This window comes from Psittacula echo (assembly GCF_963264785.1).
Source record: "Psittacula echo genome assembly, chromosome: 1".
Lineage (NCBI taxonomy): Eukaryota > Metazoa > Chordata > Aves > Psittaciformes > Psittacidae > Psittacula > Psittacula echo.
In genome coordinates this window covers 130,350,476-130,375,275 of record NC_137735.1, presented here as the reverse complement: position 1 = coordinate 130,375,275, position 24,800 = coordinate 130,350,476, and the positions used below count along the sequence as shown (strand labels likewise).

General features: G+C 41.1%; 1 protein-coding gene across 1 annotated transcript in view; it reads left to right on the top strand.

The window, feature by feature from the left end:
* Positions 1–664: 664 nt before the first annotated feature.
* GRM3 (glutamate metabotropic receptor 3) overlaps positions 665–24,800 on the top strand; it is a gene marked incomplete at both ends in the record, with an annotated part of 45,330 nt that continues 21,194 nt past the window's right edge. The window contains 2 exons of the mRNA XM_080623205.1: positions 665–1,162; positions 12,906–13,761. Coding sequence (XP_080479331.1) covers positions 665–1,162; positions 12,906–13,761 — 1,354 coding nt within the window. The remainder of the gene's footprint in view (positions 1,163–12,905; positions 13,762–24,800) is intronic.

Genomic DNA, 24,800 nt, shown 5'->3' with positions numbered 1-24,800 from the left:
AATGAATTATAGAAGTGCTATATTTAAATATTATCACACTTAATTTATCTGAAGATTTGGAAAGCAGGGCAGCCACTTTGTGATATTTGAAGAGATACTAACAAGGAGTCTATGGAGTAAATCATACATCTATGTTGCATAAATAGACTTCGTAGATGCACATTTAGTTAAAAAAAATGTTATAACATGATCTTCACTCTAAGGCTTGACTTTTCTCCTTTTAAGGTCATTGGCAAGCTGTCTTGACCTTACTGAGAGTAAAATCACACACCTACATACATACATCGCTGCTTTGTTCTCCCTTTGATCTGAGCACAGAACTGTGATTAACACTAAAGAGAGCAAGTCCAGCCATAAGCATTTTCATGCCCTAAGCAAGCATCAAGTAAAAGATTCTTCCTTGTCATGTCTCTTCTTTTTCTCTTTCGTGTCTCTTACTTTTTTTACCTTTAATTTGCTTGCAAGAGAATATTTCATGCCTCAAGGAGGGATGGTTTTGTGATTAAGAGATTTCTCTTATCTTTTTGCCCTTTCTAATTCCTTCTTTCTCTTCTTTAGAGGTCCAGTGGAAAGACGTGTTGGCTTGTTCTTCACTGGCTTGTGGGACAGAACGTCAAATTTGGCAATGGATCGGAAGGACTGAAGAGCACATCTGCTCCCACCAATGTTTCTTAGAGCTGCTAAAACAGGACCAATGAAGATGTTCACTAGGCTCCAAGTCCTTGCACTAGCTTTATTTTCCAAAGGAGTTTTCCTTTCCCTAAGTGACCACAGCTTTGTAAGGAAGGAAATCAAGATAGAAGGGGACCTGGTCTTAGGTGGTTTATTCCCAATCAAGGAAAAAGGCACTGGGATAGAAGAATGTGGGAGAATTAATGAAGACCGAGGCATCCAGCGCTTGGAGGCCATGCTGTTTGCCATTGATGAAATCAACAGAGACAACTACTTGCTGCCAGGAATTAAGCTTGGTGTTCACATATTGGACACATGTTCCAGGGATACATATGCCTTAGAACAGTCTTTGGAGTTCGTCAGGGCATCATTGACTAAAGTGGATGAAACAGAGTACATGTGCCCTGATGGCTCGTATGCCATTCAAGAGAACTTACCACTACTCATTGCAGGAGTCATAGGCGGTTCCTATAGCAGTGTCTCCATACAGGTAAGTCACAGGGGCCCCATTAGGTGAGAATCATTTATCTGCAATCATTTATCTCTCCTATGAGAGAACCACTGCTTACATAATTTTATCAATAAAGCAAGCCTTAGCTCAATCACTTCACCTTAGGGATCAACCTAGCATATAATTTTTCCTGAATTCAGATTAGTCCAATTCACTCTTTAAAATGCTTACTGTTGTTTAAACCTCTGGCAGGTGTTCGCATCCTCTAGGTATGATGTATCCCAAGAGTATCTGAAGTTTCCAAAAGCCTTAGCATTAATTTTGACCATTGCAGTTCGTAAGACTTTCGCAGCTCTGAGCTCAGATCTCTGCTTTCACATCAGTAATAAATTATATCACCGATATATCTGAATGCATGTATGCCTGCCATGCTGCATGGACATAACATTAGTCAATTAAGAGGTAGATATTTAAAATTAAAGAAGAAATCCTGCTGCCTGGCAGAGTGCAGTGTAAACAGTCAGAACTCCAGCACAGAAGATACCCTCAGTATATCTTGCTCCCACCTTCTGGCACATTGCAATTGCAGCTTTTGGTTGTGCAGTAACAGTCCCAGACAGGGTGTCAGTAAAATTGCAAGTGGGTAAAATGCTCCATATATCCTTCCAACTACGGTTTTTATTACATGCTTGGTTTCAGTTGCAAGGGGCTAAACATAAAGTTGATTCCTTTTGGTCTTGGCTTCCCATTTTTTTATAAAGTCATGATAAAATTTTTAGTCCTGGGTATTTTTTTTCCATTAAATGAACATGGAAAACGTATGTGCCCTCTTTTTCAGCGCAAGTTCTGTATTTCTCCTCTCCAGACCAGGTACTACTTTGGCAGTGCAGCCTAGGATGTTCTAAAGCTCTTCACCAGTGCCAGTGTGCATTATCCATGGGCAAAAATGCACCCTAGCTTCACTGAAGCTGCCAAATCTACATATATCTCATTATTTTTTGTTAAATTAAATAAACCAGTCTGCATCATTCATAAACACAAGCAAGTGGTCTTTTAAGCACAGATTTAGGTAGGCTAAGACCTTACATCTAATATCTCTTATTGGTCAGCTGTAGGTTTCCAAAAACACAAAACCTTGACAGTGTTGGATCACTACGAGCAATATATTTTTCCAGCTGAGTACAGGCTGTAATTACTGGGTCAAAGGGGAAAATGTTCTTTTATACTACAGACTATCACAGCACTGACAGCTCACAGAGCTTCATTTACGTGTTCCATAAAGAGGCCAAGAGTTCGTCCAATGCTTATTTCAGTCAGAATTACATTGTGAAACTGACTACTGCTCTTATCAAGGAATTAAGTCATATCAGCCTGAAAGCATGTCCAGTTTCCAAAAGACGTGTATGAACAAGGAAGAAATATTTCAACAAATTACATTTTATTCACTTTTGTGTTTCAGTCTGTGGCTTGTCTGTATAATAGCGAAAACGTGGGCAAATGGTTACCTGTATCACAGGACAATAGTTTCTGCAGAGCGGAACCTCAGCCATCTCTCACACTAAGAGTGGGTTTGTCACACTCTGCACCAGTTAGCACAACAGGGATGTATCCTTCACCAGTTACGTGGGTCTGATCTCTTGGAGAACAAAGAACAAGGAAGTTCTGGGGCTGGAAAAGAAATGTTTGATGAGGAGAAATAATAGCTACAAAAGCTTGGGCAACACAAGCTGTTAAGGAAATAATTTTTCATTGTCTCTTCTAATCAGACAAAGGGTACCTCAAATGAAACCAGCAAATGGCAGGTTGTTGTTGATGTTAAAAACTAAATGATTTTGAGAAGTGACTAAAAAAATCAGGAAATTCTGTATGGATAACACCTTTAGCTCAGCAATTCCCAGAGCTGCAAGTATCTTGGGGTTGGCAAACATTTTGAAACATCACATGCTTGCTCTGTGCCACTGGTGGAGAGGTGGCGATGGTTTTGCTGTACCACTGGTTTAGTCACTTCTGATCAGCCTGTTTCCCAGTCCACCCTAAAGTCAAGCGTGTCCAAAGGACACAAAGCCATGAAGTAGCCTAAAAGGTACAGCCGTATAAGCAGCTACAGCTGACAAAGTGATATAGGTATTTACTTCCCAGAAACCCTGAGGTAGTCATGCCACACTCCTAACATGGCCTTGGGCCTCTTACACTATCTGTGCCTTTGAAGCCAGCCTCTGGTAATCACTGATGCAAGACTAAATCCATATCTGAGGCAGAAGACTGTATGTGGTACACCTTGGATATACAGAGTATATACAGATGCTTCATATTCCAAAAACTTGGGTTTGGAGCAGCTGCAAGGCAGAAAACAGAAGTCCTGATAAAGGACTTTCAGTATATCTGATAAATGTCAATATAGCTGTATGCATATCTGTATGTCACCCAATTTCCAGAACTTAAGAGGAATGTTGAAACAATAGTTATACCTAAAATTACTCTATGGCCTGTACAGCTTCCCTATAGTTGCCAAGAGTTGCTCAAACATAAGATCTTTCTTACAGTTCTTCATAAAAAATAAGGAAATAAGTTCACAAATCATTCAATGCATCATTGAGCATTTTGCAGCTAGAAAGGAAGTATTCAGTTGATCATTTTCCCTTGACACAGACTGGGTTGGCCTTCCTTCAGTCTCTCTCTCATAGCTTTCTTTTAGATTTCACACTGTCTAGAAAAGATGTAATTAAGCCACTCACTCCTTCTGCGCATCTTGTAAGATAGCCAGTCATGACTTCTGTTTCAAAAGAAAACTCTTGTCAAGAATGACATTGCAGACTTAAAACTGAAGATGTAAGTACTTCAGAATATTAAAGCAATGCATTTTAGTGCCATGCCAGAAGAAGAGATTACCACATTTCATGTTGCCTGTATGGAGTAGCTCCAGTAGCAATCACTGCTGAACAAAAAGCGACCACTAGGTACATGTGCAAAGCTGAGAATTAATATTCGCTATGCTTTCAAACAGCACTCAGGGTGTTGGGTGCTTCCAGATGTAGCCTTGCCAAGCACTCTTATTTTGCCTGGGAGCTGTAAACATCATAACGTCCACAGCGCAGTTTCTTAACTTTAAAACAAACCATACTGAGCTCTTCAGACAATAAATTTTTTCTGCCTTTTTTTTTACCACCTGTGAAGTTGCCATTGCGTTGCAATACTTTTTCTTCTCCTCCTTTCAGCCTCCCTCTCCAGATTTTTGTCTGGACAGCTGTCTGCCATATCGCTTCATGATGCTCCTGCTGTCAGATTTCTGCTTCTTTCATTATCCTTCCACCAAGGAAAAAAGAATTTGCTGGTAAATCAGCAATGAACACCTTCCCCACTGAGTCAGGATGTGCAATAAGCATTTTTTGCACAGACTAAAAACAACAAGAGAATGCAAAATGCTTAATTATTTTCTGGTCAGACCGGGCTATTATAGTTAATGATGATCTGGATAATTAGGTTTTAGATGTTGTGTTTAGATTAGAAGTGAGCCCAATCTGCACAGGATTCTCAGTCAGTGAAAGGGCTCATGTAAACTAAAGCTGTTTTCATAAAATAAAATTTTAATCTTAGCTAAATTTAGGACCAGAAGGTAAATCCTCCAGAGTTTGGAGGACTTTATTTTGCTTTTCATTTCATAGAATCATAGAATAGTTAGGGCTGGAAAGGACCTTAAGATCATCCAGTTGACCTTATTTATCCACTTTCTCCTAGTTTACAATAGAAGTTTCAATTTTCCTTGAAGATGTTCAATGACATCGTAAAATTAAAGAAAAAGGCACTGTTCATTTGCACGGAGGAGCACCTGCATAGCTAATCCAAGCGCTATGTTTAAAATACTTACATCAGCTCTGTCAGCAATATGCATGCGTAAGCAGAAATAAGGTTATTCCAGTGCTAGATTTGCTCTTCTCTGTTTCTGAAAACTGGACCCATCTTCTGAAAATGGAGATTTCGGTCCATTCCCTGCAGTCAGCTCTTAGAAACATGAAGACATTCCCTTGGGTGGTCTAGCCTTTGCATTTCCATATCTACTATATTCATGTAGGACTTTGTCCCTGTGTAAAGTTTCCTTTATGCTGCCAACCCACAAGACCTCCAGATCATGGTCATGAAAGTTGCTCCCAAGTTAAAGCCTCATCCATAAAAAATGACAGAGCAGAAACCAGTACCAAGCTGTCTTCTCTTGAATTCCTTGCTGTATCTCAGATAAACTGCAGCAAAACCAGTGGAGAAGGTTTAAAGGTACATTATTGCTATCACAGAAGCTAAGACCTCTCTCCCAAGTGAGTGACCATCTGACATGAAATTCAGAATATGTGCTCTATTACTAGCAATCTTTTCCTTGCTATCATTTCTCCACAGCCACAAAAGTCAGCCAAGTGCTCTTGGAGCCTGAAAGCTAATCACGTCCATTTCTTTCCTCCAAGAATAAACCATCTTCCAAGCAGAGTCTTAACAATAGCCTGTGATTTTGATAACCACCGAAAATAGGGCAAAATCCTTAGGAGAACTACATGCAATCTGCCCCCCTTCCCCCATAACATGTGGGATTCTATCCCTGCGTGCATGGATCAAACAGGGAGATGGATCAAACAGGACAGGAGAATTGTGCAGAGGACTACAGGGGCTCACCAGGTACCACAGACCACGTATGCCATTTGTGAGGTGCTTATAGATGAGCTTTGCACTGACAGCCTCTGGTGATTTTGTGCTTGTAAATTTAAAACAGAGATTTTCAAAGTACCCAAGCAGCACTGGACACATCTTCCCTTGAGATTTCAAAGCAATGTGAGTTACTTCCCTCTGGCTGGTCTCTTTGCAAATCTCGAGGTAACTGATTCCATTGCAATTTAGTTTATTTGGTTTGGGACAATTTCTTTTAATTCAGCATTTTCTCTTTTTCCAAGGGGAAATTATACGACTGTGTAGGGAGGGGTAAGTAATACATGAGATCACAGGTTAGAAAGAAGGAGCCCTACCACGTTACAAGTGGGAAAGGATATGAATACAAGAGAAAGTGGCCAAAAATAGGAACTAGTTAAGGATATCTTGACATCACCCTCACCAATTCTCTGCCTTCTGACTAGAACTTATGCATCATTTAATGAGTCTCAAATAACTATATTTATCAGTGGTAGCTCTTTTAACTGCAGAAGCCATTTCATGCTTTTAGAACCAGCAATCTCAGTTTAAATCCCTTTTCTCATAATGCGTAAATGTCTCTCACAGTCAGGTTCACCAACTCCAAGAGAAGAGTTTCACTTCTCATGCAAAGCAAGGTCTTCTGCACAGATCTCTTCTCAGTGTGCAGGCTTAGTGCTTAGCTTACCTCAGCAGTTAATGCTGTAAGGAAGCAGAGTGCATATGTGACAGCTCACTGTGTTATACCCTGCAGGAAAAAAGAGAAAAAAAAAACAATTCTCAAACAATTCTTCTCTCTGAGTACAACGTTTCTCTGCATGTCCTTCTTGGTTTACTTTTTCTTATACAGGACACACATATAAAACAGAAATTCCTGGGTCTTTTGCGGAAATCCTAGTTGTTTTTCTGGCAGTATGCTTTCTTTCTGATGTTCATTTCACACAGGCAATTATTCCACTGCTCAAACAGTGCTTCTCTGGATGTGACAGCTATTGAGTCCACTGCAAATATTTAGCTATATTTTTCCCAGCTTCGTTGCCAAAATTTTCAGGGAAACAAAGCTAAAACAATGTTGTCTTCTGCCTTCCCCCAGTAATAAAAAAAAAAACACCAGACATTTTTATTTGTTTGCTTGGTAATGAATTTTTTATTTCTGAGTTACTTCTTGGAAGAAATTTTGTTAAGGAACAATGCTCTTTAACTAGTAAACAGTTCTTGTAATACCAAATACCAAATCACAGACCTGCGATGTGACACAAGAGTACTCAGTAATGCAAGCCAGGCTAGGACTTCTAAATAGCTTCACTGCTTCTGGCTTAGTTCTTTGAACTGACCTTTAATGATTAAAAGGACTGAGATACCAGCACTGACAATGCGTTCCTGCGGTCAGAGCTTGAAGTCTAACTGAAGCCAAATGGTCTAGTGGAAGGTGCTCCTGCGTATGGCAAGGGGAGTTGGAACTCAGTTATCTTTAAGGTCCCTTCCAACCCAAACCAGTCTATGAATCTATGATTCTATAGTCATGGGTAGGAGAGTCTGGAACACATACCCTACAGGAAAAGACTGAGGAAACCAGGTGCACTTAGCCTGGAGAAGAAAAGGTTTGGTGGGAACTTAATATCAGCTTTTCAGTATATACAGGTTTGTTCTCAACAACACAAAGCAAGTGTCCTTTACTGAGATGCGTGACAAGAGGATGGGAGAAAATTGCTATACATTGAAAGAAGGGAAGTTCTAAAACTTGACATCAAATGTACAAGCCAGGTGCTGGGAGCAGGCCCGCACAGAGAGTAAACTAGAAAGGCACTTCGTTTATTCTTTGCATTAGATTTATGCCCACCACTTATCACACACTCACACTCCAGCCCATTCAGAATCAATGTCTCTGTCCTGCTTTTCTAAAATGACATTTTCTGCCAAAATTTTGCTAAAATGTTTTTAGATTTAAGAAAAAAGGAAAAATCCAAATATTTTTTTTTTTTTAATTCTTTAGCTGTATTTTGGTCTGCAGCTGCCCAAACAATAACAAAAAGCCCACACTGAAAATTATCATTTAGGAACTACATGCAATGTACAACAGCAGCAACAAACATTTCTTCAAAGCAAGAACTCAGTCACTGTGCTATAGCAATGATATAGACATTAGGAAATCCTTGGGATATGGCTTTGCCATGGTCTTGCTGTGGGAATCAGCACAAGCAACTTATACTCAGGAAACTTTTTCAGGCAGTTACTGAATCTCCATTAGGACAGATTGCAGTTCAGAGGGACAGGGATTTCTCCAGTTTCTCGATAGAGACAAATCTCCTGTACCTCAATCCCATTCTGTTCAGCAGCCTAATTTACTGTTGAAAACAGCCACAGGAGCTCTTGCCTGTCTCAGAGGAGCTCTGTGAAATCAGATTCATTAAACCGTGTTAAGTGCCATGAGATTCTCACATGGTGAAATTATAGCAGTGCAGAAAGCCCTGCCATCTGACAAGAGGCCCCCTCTGTCCAACAGATGTGTGCAGTTCTGGTGTCCTCAACATAAAAAGGACATGGAACTGTTGGAACAAGTCCAGAGGAGGGCCACGAGGATGATCAGGGGACTGGAGCACCTCCTGTATGAAGATGGGCTGAGAAAGTTGGGGCTGTTCAGCCTGGAGAAGAGAAGGCTGCGTGGAGACCTCAGAGCAGCCTTCCAGTATCTGAAGGGGGGCTACAAGGATGCTGGGGAGGGACTCTTCATTAGGGACTGTAGTGACAGGACAAGGGGTGATGGGTTCAAACTTAAACAGGGGAAGTTTAGATTGGATCTAAGGAAGAAATTCTTTACTGTGAGGGTGGTGAGGCACTGGAATGGGTTGCCCAGGAAAGCTGTGAATGCTCCATCCTTGCCGGTGTTCAAGGCCATGTTGGATGAGGCCTTGGGTGACATGGTTTAGTGTGAGCTGTCCCTGCCCATGGCAGGGGGGTTGGAACTAGATGATCTTGAGGTCTTTTCCAACCCTAACTATTCTATGATTCTATGACATACATTTATGTATTGTAGTGAGGAAACCCTATCTTTCTAAGACTTCTGAGATTTTCCTTCTTTCCAAAGTGTTCCATATGCTCCTCTGTCCTGTACACATTCAAACAACCCATGTAAAAGCCTCTGGGATGGTAAGAAGGGAAATTTTAACCAAAATCATCAGAATAAATCCTACTGCCAGCAAAAATGGTCCTATGGAGGACAGGCAAAATGCTTGATGAGATTCAACAAATCAAAAGACAGACTGAGATTTCTGAGACATGTAGGTGTTATGTGCCTGACCCCATTTATGAGCAAGACTCTTGATTGGCCAGAGATATACTCAGAAACCAGGTTCATGTGTTTGATAGCTGTAAGTGAATTCATGGCTTCTTGCAGGTAGCTATTATGAATCCATTTCCACTGTTATAAATGAGATTGGCAATTTCCCACAAGTGTTTGTACTGCCCCTGATGCACAGGGAAGTAGAAGCGACAGACATGGCTCTAGCACCCTGAGAGGGACATCAGCCTCCTCTGGATTTGTCCTGGCCCCTTCATTTGAGGGTTTGCTGTCTATGCCTATGGAGGACATAGCTCACACTCAGCTTTCTGCCGTGCTCATGGTAGCTCCTTGTGTATTACTCTCTGTCCTAGAAACTGGGTGAGAGCCAGGTCTGCTTGGGAAGTGGACACTTCAGCACAGGACAGTGGCTTCGCTAATAAACCCAGCAGCATGAAGGCAAATAAAGGTTTCCCATCGTGCTGGAAGCTAACTACATCAGCATGCTTTGTTCACAGCAAGCTGTGCAAAGCAGTTGTTTTCAGTTACAGATACAGAACTTCCAGCCTTATTTTCAAAGGTGCTGAGTGTCTGCAAAACCAACTTGTTTTGACAGCAAAAAAAAACCAGGCTACTACTGCTACTTAAGTGCCAGCATATGGATTTCAGGCTCTAATTGCATGCATCGTGGCTTGATTAAATTGTTGCCTGGAGCTTTGCCAAAATAGATTATTTCACTTAGCAAAAGCTGGATCTGCACTGTACTTTTGAAGCTGTAGTATACATCCTAAGGCAGCACAGAAACATGGCATAGGTACAACTCCAGTGGTTCAATCTTGGTGCACACAACTCTGATTCATGTTTCAGCGTCCTCCTCTATACTGAGAAACTGCAGAATAGACATAGCCTTAGGTATCAGCCCCTCTGTAGAACCTATTACCTGTGTCTTGCTGATCGTTTAATCAGGGTCTGATTTTCAGAGTCAGATGTTCAGATCATGCAAATTATAAAATCATAGAATACCAGACTGGTTTGAATTCGAAGGGACCTTAAAGCTCACCCAGTTCCAACCTCCTGCCACAGACAGGGACATCTTCCACAAGGCCAGGTTACCCCAAGCCCCTGTGTCCAACCTGGCCTTGAACGCTGCCAGGGATGGGGCAGCCACAGCTTCTCTGGGCAACTGGAAAAAGGAGCTGTTCTGAAACCAGCTAGTGCCTAGAATCAAGGTGTTGCATTATTCCAGAAAATCCTTAACTTTAGAATTTCCAGAAATAATAACAATACAGCTTCACTGAGCATCATGATCAGTCACAGTTCTCAGAGAACATTGGGTCACCATCCTCTATGATTAATCGAGATTTCCCATATTATTTAGGTTCTGGTCTATGAAAAACCTGCCATCCAAACAGCTTTGCAGCGCAGAACATCACAGCAAGGAGCAGTGCCACAAGAAAGCTTTCTTCTCCCCATAGAGCAAGAAGCAGAATTGCAGGCAGCTTGCAGGGATGCTAGAAGATAGTGATCTCCAAGGCTCAGGGCCCCCTTATAAAATGGGAGAGTAGTTCTGTTTCCCTGCATATGGATACTGTTGTTGCTTAGACTAAAAGAAATAATAAAAAAATAGAAAACAATAAAAATAAGCAGTAAAAATAACAAAATAATAAAAAGAATAGAAAAGCTGCTATATTTGTTAGGAATATCTTTTTATGAATTGAAGGCTTGACTACTTGCTGGATAGCACTGTTATAGCTAGAAAATTGACTTCTTTTTTAGCCAGTCTGGGGGAAGAAAGTACAGAATATGTGTGCATATCTTGATTATGGTTTAGCTCAAATAAAATAATTCCTGCTAGAATAAACTGAGACAAGAATAGCAATTCCAACCCACATGGTGCTGCGGGAAATGTTCCGGAATAGCTATACAGAGGACGTTCTCACTGCCAAATCTAAGTGCTCTTTTTGAGTGAGGCCATGTGAACCAAACCATGTGGATATGTGGGCATGTAATCAGAAGTTGCAAAGCGGCTTAACAATGCTGAAAGCATCCATTGGACCTTGGTGACAAAACAAGCCTCTCAGCCTACCCCATTGCTCTAAAGCTGTTCATTTAAACCACCACAATGGAAATTAAATCCCACATAAGGCAGTTTAATACATTACGACTGAGCAGGGTGGTTAAGACACCTCAGCTCTTTCCTGAGGAACAGTAACTTGTTTATCCAGAGCACTTCCCAGCTCTGTGCCTATATCCATAGGCAAAACAGCAGAGCATTAGCCAAAGCTCCATCAGAAGACTCCTTCCAAACAGTGTAGAAGAGGTTTTATTTTGGTTTAAACTAAAATAAACCAGTCTCAGTGGTTCATTTTATGAAGGCATGTTTCTGCTCCCCAGATAGAGCTGAGATGCCAAAGCATCCTATCTGTTTTTCCAGGACAGGAGGACAAGGAACTCCCCAAATCCACTGTTCCAACTGGCCCAGGGGTTGTGAAAGGCACTGCACATGTACGGTTTGGCAGCAGAATCTGGCCCAGACAAGAGGTTACAGGTATTACAGGAAATTGAGCCACTAGTCCAGTGTCTGCATTACAGAGAAGATAGCATCCAAACTGATACAATCCCAAGCAATATGGGTTGCCAAAAAGCAATAATATTCCTTCGGCTTTTTTTACCACTGTCTATTTTGCTACTGGTGCCTGAGACCAAAATTTGCCTTGTTCCACAGCATATTTTCCAAAATAGCCCTTTGCATTTGAATTGTCACAAATATAGAGTGTGGTCAGAGCAACATTGGGGAAAATGTGAAAAATAAATTGACTGGGCAATATTTAATAAGTTTGCCTTAGGAATCTCAAGTACACTATTGCTTTTCAAATAGTTTTGTCAGGCTGTACTCCAAGAACAGCTTTAAATTTGATTTACTGGACACAGCTTCCACTTACCAATAGCAGAACTCCAAAGTCTTCCCTTTGTCATATAAGAAGCAATCATAGGAAAAAAATGCCATATACTTTCTTCATTTCTTTCCAGCTATAATAAGGAACTACACATCTGTGAGAGTAACACAGTAGATCTGGGAATATTTAAGCATTGGACATAGCATCAGATGAAAATTTAAAAACAAATCAACAACAGGACTATGGAACACATAAATCACATAAGAAGGGCAATTAGAGATTATTAAAGGTTTTCATTATTTATGAAAAGCTGTAGGTCAACATGACGTTGTGCAGTACTTGAGGAGCACAACCATGCAACAAATGTGCCATCTCAGGGGCACTGCACTCAGAACCGCTCAGAAAAACTGAGTTTGGAAGAGTAAATTTAGGAGAGATGGGGACTCAGAGCTTGGACAAGTGGGGGCAGAAAGTCCTGAGACAGCTCTGTACATGTATAACCGTGATATGTGCATAAAGGGGAATTTATGTCTAATTAGTGCATTTGGTTATCAAATACAATGAGTCTTGGAGAAGAAAAATTACACTATGAGCAGCAGTCATGCATGTCCCCAGATCTTAGTAAGGAGCACAGACTCTGACTGAAGTATATTGGCTTTTGTATCAAATTCTCTGTTAGTTTAAACAGTTTGACACAAATAAAGGTCTGTTACAGTCCCAGTAGGATCCTGGGAGTTAACTGGGCAGCAGAACATCTCTTCTGCTTATGCACAGTGCATTGCTCTCACTGGAGCCTGTTACCAGCATCCTCTACCAACACCCTTAATCTGTGACTGTGAGAACACCTCTTGTTAAAAGACAGTTTATGCCTTTCCCTTGATTTTTCTGCTGAGTTCTATGGATACCACCCTTTAAAAACCTGTGTTCTCACCCTTCTCTCTAGGTGGCAAACTTGCTCAGACTCTTCCAGATCCCCCAGATAAGCTATGCCTCCACCAGCGCCAAGCTGAGCGACAAATCCCGCTATGACTACTTCGCACGGACAGTGCCCCCGGACTTCTACCAAGCCAAAGCCATGGCTGAAATCTTACGGTACTTCAACTGGACTTATGTGTCAACGGTTGCTTCAGAAGGAGACTACGGGGAGACAGGGATCGAAGCCTTTGAGCAGGAAGCTCGCCTCCGCAACATCTGCATCGCCACCTCAGAGAAAGTGGGCCGGTCCAACATCAGGAAGTCCTATGATGGCGTGATCAGGGAGCTGCTCCAGAAACCCAATGCCAGAGTGGTGGTGCTCTTCATGCGAGGAGATGACTCTCGGGAGCTCATTGCAGCTGCCAACCGCTTCAATGTCTCCTTTACCTGGATTGCCAGTGATGGATGGGGAGCTCAAGAGAGTATTGTCAAGGGCAATGAGCACATAGCTGCTGGGGCAATAACCTTGGAACTTGCTTCCCATCCAGTTAAAGAGTTTGACACGTATTTCCAAAGCCTCAGCCCTTACAATAACAGGCGCAACCCCTGGTTCAAGGACTTCTGGGAGCAAAAATTCCAGTGTAATCTCCAGAACCGTAAACCACATAAAAAGGCTTGTGACAAACACTTCACCATCAACAGTTCCAACTACGAGCAAGAATCCAAGATCATGTTTGTTGTGAATGCTGTGTATGCGATGGCCCACGCCTTGCATAAAATGCAGAGGACTCTGTGTCCAAACACCACGAAGCTCTGTGATGCCATGAAGCATCTGGATGGCAGGAAGCTGTACAAAGATTATCTCTTGAAAGTAAACTTTACAGGTAATAACTTCTGGTTTAGTACATACAGAATGTTACCATAATTCATCAGTCACGGTGAAAGCCAACTGAATTCCCATAGCACATACTATCAGAGTTCAGACCAGGGTGGTACCCAGGCAAGGCCATTCCTGACATAATAAAGGACAAAGAAGAAGGACAGGTTGCTTGGTGAGAGCTAAGAAAACAGCTAGGTTCTCCTGTTTCCAGCAGTAGGAAAAGGTGGAGGTGGCAACAGCTGGTCTTGGAAACATTACCCTCCACTCCCTAAACTTCCACACACCAACTTCCGTTTCATTCACAGCCAGTTTGGCTTCAGGTAGGCATGTCAGGAGGCCAATGATCATTTCACCACCTGTTCCACTAAGCAACCGCCTGCTGTGCCTGCGCCAAGACTTGGTCTTCTCTTCTTTGTTCTGTTATGTGGATTTATATAATAGCTGGACCATGGTCAATGGCCAATGTTCTTGCAATAGTAAAGCAATAATTTCTATCACAGAACCAGATCAGTATAAAATACTTAAATAATGAGATAGTGCTATTACCTGTGTTACAGAACTTTAGGCTTGCTGACAAAGTATGAAAAGCTAGATTAAACATGTGAAAGAGACTTGTGGAGAGATAGTGGACTCTCTGGCAATGATAGGAGCAAACTTCATGGGAACTGTCTGTGCAGCACATGACACCTCTGTAGTTTTGCTATCACATATGGCTGAGATTAGGTTTGTTATTAATATTACATTGTAATGAGGCTAAATAAATCTACAGGGGAAACAAGTAAAATGTAGAACATCATGTATTTTTCTTCTTACTTGTTGAACTTTCTTCTGAAGCATCTAGGTTGAGGTTGCATTTCTATGTATTATTAAACTGATATTCTCAGCTGACTTAGTTGATGGTAAGGAAACAACGTGCTGTGCTTTGTATGAGAACTAGCTCCAAGAGGAACTGAAGGATAAATATGTGTATGATACAGCACACTTAGTCCCAAGAGACCCTCAATAATGGTAAACATCAATAACACTGGAAATTATGTGGAACTGTCAGATTTGAGCCTGAACTTTTCCATCCTTTAGAGGTCTTCTCAGCTCTTTGATTCAGACCATCTCTAGATACCACCAACCACATCCCTAGTGCTTGTCTCACTCTCAGTGGAATACAGCTGGTGCAGCGAAATACTTCATTTTCTTGTATACCTGTAGGTACATCTCCCAGCTCATGTTGCAGAGCCCATTAGGACCCCAGGTCTCCCCGTATCCTGCTAGCTGACTGACTGTTTAGAGTACATCAGGGATTCTTGCAGCCCATGTGTCTGGACTTCTTTACAATAGAAAGGGGCAGATGGAGTGGTCACTTTATGCATCTTATCTCTCAGAGGGAGGATTGAGGAGAACCCAGAATTTTGTACATACTCTGGTAATATAGATTCAGTCACAAAGAAAAATAATGCTAGTGCAGATGGAAGTTGTGGTGCTTCAGAACCCTCACTTCAGTGGCATGCAAAGCAGTTGAAACCACGTGCCTGGGCTGAGTAACACAGTGCTTGTGTGCATCATGCTGTTTGGTCTTCTAAAGACTGCTGCATCAGTAAGGACGGTCACATATCATGACATACGCAGATGCAAAAGCACTGTATACATATCATGTGTCATGCTGTAATTGCATTTGATGTATTTATTAACTTGACAAGCAGCACAAAACAGAATGAATCAACCTTTTACTTTTTAGACCTATGGAAAATAAGGTCCCTCTACACAGCACTTAATACATAGAAGCTGTTTTCTCATTTGCCTACGCTTATTCTCAGAGATACTTGAATGTCTTCAGATTGTTGAAATCAAACTTCACAGAAGCTGGGTTCTGCCGTGCTGGTTGCAAGGGCTGGCAGTGGTATGAAACAGCCTGCACCAGCCAGGGAGACACTTCAGAACAATAACAAGCCACCCAAACAAACAGGCATTTCAATAATTTAAATTTTAACTATTTTGAAACTTTTTATGACACTCCAGATATTTTAATAGGCTTAAGTGCATACACTCTTACTAGAGTCCAGCTTTAGCCTGTCACTAAGCAATCTTGGTTGCAGTACATGATTCCCAATTGTTTTTCTATAGTGCAGGGATTTTTTAAGCACCCAAGCATTTTCCCACTCAGCATTTAGACATAAAGTCAAAATAACTTTCTTTGACCAAAACTCCAGGGAAATATTCATTTAGATACAGATAGAAAAATCCGTTTTCACTTAGACTGAAATATCTTCCATACTTTTTATGAATTGGAAGTTGAAGCTACTCAAGCTGAAAAATAAATAAATGAAAGCCTCCCAGTTTGCAATTTTGAAAACAGAGCCATATTAATATGTTTTAAATTAACCTGGAAATCTTTGAAACTCTGAAGAGCTTTAGTTTCAAATCATCTTCATTTCCAATTTAAAACATTAAAAAACCTGTCGTGTTCTTTTCCAATGGTCTTGTTCTGTACTTTATATAATTCTTTTTTCTTTTGTTATAAGTTCTCCCATTATAATGTTTTTTAATGTGAGTTATTTTTTGTGCAGATGAGTGATTTCCATATAGTGAGAGAATCAGCAAATCTCCCATGCCTTCTTCCTTTCAAAAAGTGAGAAATTTTAATACATGTAAGTCTTGCCATTCCCTTCCATAGGACCAAGAATTCATCTTTGCTCCTTTCTGGTTGAAGAAAGCCTCTGGGTATGATGTTAATACAATATCAGGACCCTGTTGCATCGTACATTTTATCAACTATGCTCTCATATTTCCAGCTCCAAATCTAAACATGTATCCTCAATGCAGAAAGAGGATGGCATGGAAGCTACCAGCCCATCAGGTACACTGCAACCAAGTCAGGCTGTGAATTTTCTCTCTCCACTACTCTAGATAATGGTCCATGCCCATCAGAAGGTAGCAGGCAAGAAACAGAATAACAGTGATAGCCATATTTGCACACACACAAACAGCTATTTAAGCAACACCTCCTCTGCTGAAAGGCAGAGGTACACATAGATGAACTTGAGTGCATAAACCTGCAGCTTGCCACGAAAGAAATCCAGCAAATGACCCTGAATGTATTGTCCCAGTTTCCAGGAACAGGTGACTGTGCATTTCAAATACATCAGTAAATGATAGGGTACATTTATACAATTGGTGTGGGGCTCTGCAATTTTAGACCTTTACCTTACACACCTGAATTAGTTTTGGTTAGTCTCTGATTACAGTTAATGGAGGGGATCAGCAATTGCAAAGCCCACGTGAGATATGATTTGCCCCAACATCTCTTGCTGTTGACTACAAATGGAACATAGAGCAACTAAGATTCTCACTTGCCATTTAAGCTGAAAGCCTGAAATGAGACTCTCAGGAACAGCAATAATGGGATCTGTAGGGAAATACTCGGGGACCAGCTAACAGCAGGGTTGCAGTAGAGGACTGGCCAGGATTTGAGCACTCTCATTCTGCCACTGCTGCTGACATGCTGTGACAGCTATTTCATTAGTATCTCTAGAGTCCTACTTATTTCTCCTACTTCTCATTAAATTGAAATAACTCCATAGAACTGCAGCATAGCACGAAGGCAGAGTGAGATTTCATTCCTTATTGTCTGTGAGATACACCAAGCACATAATTTGCTTGCAAGTTAGTACTACATATATGACAAATGTAGTGATGTCCTCAATTTTTCAGTAACAGGAAAAAGAACTGCCTGTGCCCGATTGTCACTTCAAGCAGCAGGATCTGAGAAATCAATGCCCAGCCCCTAGATAAACACACTCACTTCACCTCAGAGCTTGTTTGGCCTTTCGAAGAGGTATAGTCTGGTTCATCTTCTTGATCTTCTCATCCTCTGTGTTCCCTCCTGAGGGCACAAGTGCAGCACTTGATGTTCTGAATCGTGATGCTCTTCTGCTGATAAAGAGATGCTAGTTCAAGAGGCTGTTAGTTTGTATTGCCAGAACAACAAAGAAGTGCTGAGCAAAAGTGGAGGGCTCCATGGGAGAAAGCACAGAGTAAATTCAACTTCTCATCAGCATCCAGACATTGTGTGGGCAGCAGGAGGCTGGATTTAGGGGTGTATGCATGTCCACTGTCTTCTGCAGCTCTCTGAATTTCCACAGCAAATGGTAGGAGGAATTTGGCTAAAGTAGTAACCCTGGAAAACAGATCATTAAAATTCTAGGCAATGCATCTGTTTATAATACTCAGTGTCTTTTCCTTCTTCTTTCTTTCTCCACAACTACCAGAGTCATTGTCATGTCAATCCTGATATTATGTTCAGAAATCCAGTTCTTCTACAGCAAAGCCTATCTCATCCAACCTAGCTTATACTGGACAATATGCTCTCTTGTGGCTAACCAGAATGACTATTCAAAATGAGAAAAGGGTTATAAGTCAGGTCTGATTTGTCCCCTTCCATCCACTGTACTTGATGTTATAAAACTGTTATTCCTGCGTGGTCCTAAGTTTCTGTGTGATTTTCTTTCTCCTCATTCTGCCCTAGTCATTGAAATTGAATATTTCATATTCAGATAATAAGAAGTGGAGACACAAGCTTGAGTTCTCATTCATTCTTGAACACTGGTGAATTCCATGGTGGGAACATAAACTTTCATAGACCATTTCCATCATAACAGTTCCACCCAAGTAGGAAAGAGCTTAAAAGTCATGTTCTGCAATAAGCAGATGTCACTTCGCTGTTGAGCACAGCTGCATTGTGTTATCGATGCTTTGGGATCTGGCCAGAAATGTTTCTTGTCAAAAATCCACTTTGAAGCTCAGTGTCCTGCCAAGCTGGCACGGAGCAGAGATCAACAATGATGCATCTGCTGCCACAGGCAAATTACAGATGCAGAAACTTCAAAGGCCAGGTACAGATTTACAGCAAGGAGTACCTGTCAGTAGATGTGCATACTAAGGCTAGAGCTCACCTCGCAGGCTCTGCAGCAGACGGCCCTGCTACTCCGCCATCTCACCCAATGAGCTCCTATTCTTCAGGTCAGATCCCCCTTGCCTCCAGCACTCAGTCAGCTGTAAGGTCCTCCTGGCCCTCCCTGTGATGCTTTGTCATAAAATGAACCAGAACACTGCTTTCAGGTGAAGGTAAAACTTTCATGGGCAGAAGGGATCCAATACCTTGTTAACCATAAAAGTTTTACAAGCATAGTTCATGATGGATTTGTGGGCAATAAACCCAAGGAAAATGTAGAGCAAATTACCCAAGATATTAATTAAAAATATACGTGAAAAAGATGTCTGGGATTTATGGGAAAAATTACGACCTTTTTTCTGGGACCACAAATGTGTTGTAGCATTTAAAAACATGAAAGCAGCTAATGGACAATCTCTGAAAGCACACTTGAGAGTTGCTATTTCAGAGCAGAGGAACAGTTGAACTTGCACACTATCATCCTATATTTCTCTCTACATTAGATTTACATTGGTATATACACACATAGAGCTATAGTGAGATTTTGACATCCTGGTTTTCCTGATGACCCCTTCTACTTTCTCCTGCATTCAGCTGCCTCTTTGTAGACCTAGCTCCTGATGGGGATCTGCAGTTTCTTTCCTTTGGGCAAAATTACCCTTCCAGGAGTTTCCTGGGCAGAAATCTCTGCTTAGCCTTTCCTGAAGCTTTTAATATGTGTATATATTAATGTACTTTGTTTATATACATGCATATTTTCATGCATATATCTAATTGTGTAAAATACAAATTCATAATACATGGAATCATAAAGTTAAAGAATAAACCAGGTTGGAAGGGCCCTCAGGAGGTCTCTAATCTAACCTCCTGCTAAAGCAAGGTCAGCTGCACAATCAGACCAAGTTGCTCGAGGCTTTATAGATGTAAACTGCTTGAAATTAAAATACTATGGAACCTTTTCATCCTCTAATTTAGGTTTGAGGTGTCACGATGGCAAACAATTTGATCTGCATTCCAAACGTGTTCTGTGCCATGTACTGCACCATGTAAACCGGATACTTGGGCTGGCAGCAGGACACAGATGTTATCTCTAGGGCACATCTTCCAAATAAAATTATCATTAGAACTTCAGTTCATGGCAGATCTGTGACCTACCTGTAAGTGGTGTCTGTTATCTAGCCAGAGACCATCATAAAATGCTGCTTTTCCATGTTTTCATTTGGTACTAATTAACAATAATTAGGTTGAGTGAGCAGCAGCAGAGGTTGAATTGTGTTCTTGCCTCTTGAGATGATCTCCAGCAGCAGAGGTCAAGGTGTGCTAGACCATTGCTTCCTATCTAACTGGGAAGCAAGGTCCTTCTGCCTGCTGCCACCACTGCCACCCCTGCCTGACCTGGGCACTGAGCTCCCACAGGCAGAAAGATGGGAAATGCAGCATTAGCAGGACCCAGAACAGCAACAACTTTTCTTCAGAGTCCTCAGGAAGACTCTGGAAGTCTGTTGTCTTTGGCCTTTACCCAGCTGGGTGCCATTCCTGGAACGTCTGCAGAAACCACAGGCTAGCAATGGCCCCAAACTTGTTATAGCGGTATATTTAGGTGAAGGTGCTTTGACATCCCTAAAATAGCAAATAGCTTTTCCATCACAGTTTTCTCTGCTTGAATATTTATACAACCCACCACTTCAGCTGAGCTGTGAAAAACTGAACATTAAATTATATAGCCAGTGGCTTGTATATGGCTTATAGTCAGCTGCTTTTATCATATCAATAATGTAGCCTTTGGGCATCTTATAAATCTCTGGATTGGGTAGCACTTGTGCGGGTGTATAAATGAAGATGAGATCAGACACCCTGTGTTTACAGAGAAACTGAAAATCTGAGCATTCCTCTCAATTCTTGTATCTGGGAGAAGGAAGGCTTGGTAACTTAATTTCTCTAATTCCTAGAATTCTTATTTGCCTGCTGCTTGTTTTATAATAGATATCATTTCATCCTTTGTTTTTCTGGCAAATGTCATGAGTCCCAAACACCGAGGTCTGCACAGTCAAAGTGTTCAGGGGAGCAAGAAGAGTTGTACAGCCTTTTCATACCCAACCATGCATGATCTCTTTTCCAATCCCACTTGTCTTTGCAACAGGGAGACAGCTCAGGACATACCATGGAGTTGTAATTTTATCCTTCATGCAGATTTACCTGTCAGAGACATCCATACATAAGTGAAGAGATGTCAGGTCTGCTTCTTTCTCCTTGTGACCTGGAAGGATATGATATCATGAGATAAAAGAGCTTCAGTCAGGATTCTTACTCCTTACATTTTAACACCCTAATTGGCTCTGGAAAGTCAATGGGAAGACCGGATTCTTCTCTATTACCTGCTATGGAAAAGCACTTCAGTACTTCCAGAACTAATCTCAGTTGGTCTCATTTGCATGCTGAGATGCTATTTTAGGGGCTGAAAAAGGAGGAGGCTGTGCTCAGAATACAGCCACGGTAGTGTTAATGAGGATGAGAACAAGGACATAACAAGGAGATTGCATAGGAACACACAGGAACAGTGTGACACACAGTTTGAGTATTCCCTGCATGTCCAGTACTGGACTTGCAATGAGTCCCACTGAAAACCGGTCTTTTCAAAAGGTGATGAAGAAAACTGAAGAAAGTCAGAAACCCAGATGCCTAATCCCAAAGATAACTAAATATTATGTTATTTTTATCAAACTTCTATTTTTGTTGGCAGCTAATAATTATACTACAAAGGCAGAACTGAAAGCATAATGTGTAGAAAAGTTTTTTTCTCCTGAAACAACCTTAATATGACTATATTCATGGAAGACACATTTGCTTCACCCAGTACAGCACAGTGCAAAGACATTCTCAAGTTAACTGTCTAAACAGGAATGGGTACCAAACCAGTACAGCTGCATTCACTTGACACTAACGTTTGACCCAGCCTAGTGCTGCAATCTAGACATGGATCTTGATCTGAATCCTACAACGCTTCCACGTAGCATATTTCCAGGCAAACCTGTCATAAGCTGACTGCTGTTCTTGTACTTGTTAAACTGCAGCCCAGATGAGCATGTGAATATATTTCAGCTTTCTGCAAAGCCTGAACTAGTCCCTTCAAGCTTGTCTTGCCCATTTCTGACTCACAGTGCAGAGAAAATCTGCTCAGTAGCAATCACGTTTCTCTATCTGAAAGAGAGAAAGGAATTCAACACAACCTCAAGACATCCCTCATATGAATTTGTGCACTAACACAGATTTTCCCCAAATATTCACAACTTCCCCTTTGTGCAAATGGTTACATGAATCAATGGAATTACTACATGAATTAGGGCGAAACTTTCAGAGGAATGACTGAATGGATTTCCTACCACAAATTAGACTTTCTTATTCATGCAAGTGTTAGCGAGTATTTTCATTAAAACAATTACTCAGGCCATTAGATCATGCCTACCTTCAAAAAGAGAATTCACAAAGCAATCAGCTGTGCATTTTCATGAAGCAGAAATTCCTTTCATATGAGTACCCTTCACAACCTGACCTTCTACACAATTCCCATTAATGGCAAACTGAATGGACCTGGCAGACAAATGTCTTAAACGGTGACTTTCTTTCATTTCTTCGTCTGTTTAGAGTCATGTTCTAAACACCTCTAAAAGCACCTTGGAGAATGTCTGCTTTGGCATCACTGCAAAATTTATGGCTATTTTTTTAGCAGATATAGAATATAATGTGAAAAGATATTTCATTGCTGTTATCTCGGTGAGTCATTTCCTTTTGTTTCCTTCTTCCTGCCATGAAAATGTACTTTGTCTGAGGATGTAGCAAGTGAATACAAAGAACACTAAAATTCTTCAAAGCAGGGGAACAAGACACATATTCATGTAAAGTGGTATCAGAAGCCGAGGAACTTCGAACAAAAATGTCCACAAAATCCTAGATGTAGCATGGCTCAGGGACATGAGCAATCCTTTGATTTGATTTCTCACCTCTTGCTCCAGCCATGGAGAAGTGAATCAAGTTCAACTCACTTGCTCACTATTGAGCTGCTAAGGGATTAAACACTAAGCCAGAATGACAGTATCTCCAACTATATGTCATAAAATAATTACCAAGATCATTAAGTTTGTTTGTAGGGTCTTCACATCAAAACTCACAATTGTTTCTTTAGCGCATGGGAAGAACAGCACAGAACAAAAAGCAGCTGTGATGTACAGAGGTTAATGTATCTCACACAGGCCCCTGCCCCATCAGTCTCATATCCACTTTTCATCTCCTGCAGTTTTGCTTTCCTTGTTACAAGCCTGTCTTTCTACTTGCCAATATATGAATCATCTCATCTCTTCCAGACTAACAGCACACATATATCTAGTATTTTTCATATAGAAGAAATTCAAGAGTACCTCTGACAACTGAGAGACATTCACTTTCTAAGTGTGTATGTGTATGCTCCTCAATTCAATACGGGTTTCTTATAGTACATTTTCCTATTTGCTGCTAAACACAGATTCCAGACAATTTTATGGACAACAGAATAAGCTAATGCGGAATTCTTTTGTACATATAAAATATTTACCACTTCTGCTGCTGAAATACGAGGTTCAGCTAAGAAAACACAGTAGTTTTAGCCAAGGAAGGAATTGGACCATGCTCAGTGGAAACCGTGAAAGCTGAGCAAAGCACAGCCTTGTACAAAGACAGCATGTGCCACAGAAAACTCATATAACTCTGTAGCTAAGAGCGCATGGACTTTCAGGGTGGACTGTGATTCTTAATGGCCACATCTGACGTCACTTTGACGCTGTGACTCTGTATCAACCACATTGTAGTATGGGAATTTTGGATCAGAAAACACACACTCAGGCATGCACAGACACGTCTGCACATACCCATACTCATAAGAGCACTCATTTGCTGTTCTTTAAAATCTGAATTTACTTAACCCAGTTCTACAGTAAAAGAGAGCACTCGATGTAAGATTGTTAAGTTTGCATTTGTAAGGAGTGAACAGCAAATCACAAAGCAGCAGCCTTTCTTTGCCAAAGGGGAGGGAGGACCTCCTGGTGTTTAAGTAGTAGCACTGACGAGTTGGAACATTCATAATCAGGGCACAGTCACAGAGTGATTTTTCTCAGTTTTCCCTTGTTCCTTTTCTTGCCATTACTGTCCTTGCAACTTCTTACGTCTTCTGTCTTTTCACTATGTTTTGCATATGCTGTATATATGCATCTCTTCCTATTGATTATAATCTAAAAACAATCCCTACCTCTTGCCAAGGTTGAATTTCTGCAGTGATTAGTAGCTGACTGTTTATGTGTGGCTCTGGAGCCTCAAGCATCTTCCTGTCCTTCTGCTATAGAACTCGCCTGCTCTCTTCCTGTGGGAACACTTTCTTTGCGGCTCTTTATCTTTTACAGTGGGTCTTTAATTAGCTACAGAAGACTAGAAAGTGCTTGATCATATGCAGAAGTGCACTGGGTGGGTTTGCTGGACCCTTCTAAGCAACAATGACATAGTTGCCTGTGACAACAGAAAGTTATGCTCTTGTGATCACTTCCCTTGCCATAAATAACTATATACCATGTACCCCTACAATTAACCTTTACCTATAGTTTCTCCAGAAGCAGGATTTTTCCATGATACTTATCTATGACCCTGATGGATGGAGCTTGGTAGCTGAGATTGGCCTGCTTTGCCAGAGCACATCTGCACCAGACAGTGGCAAACAAGACACTGTATGAAGCTGCTATTGGGAACTGATGAAAATGTGCTGAAAAAGTTTGTTAAACTTCCCCTATTGCATCCGCACCTCTGTTTGAATAAATAGCTAATGGCTACTTAATGGTCCAGTAACTGAAAAAATAAAAAGCCCATCTTTAAAGACTCTTTAGACAAGAAAATATCTCTAGTCAGATGAAGGTTTGAGGCAGTGCTGTTAATGTCCTTTCTAGATCTCTGAAACGTTTTATCAGCCTGAGCCTATCAATGTGTCCCTGCTTCCACCATTAAACAGGCAGATAAATCAACATTTTGTTGTTACGTTTTCCCCTGTGCTGCAGAGATTGCTGTTGATGTTGCTGAAGTGATTTAGT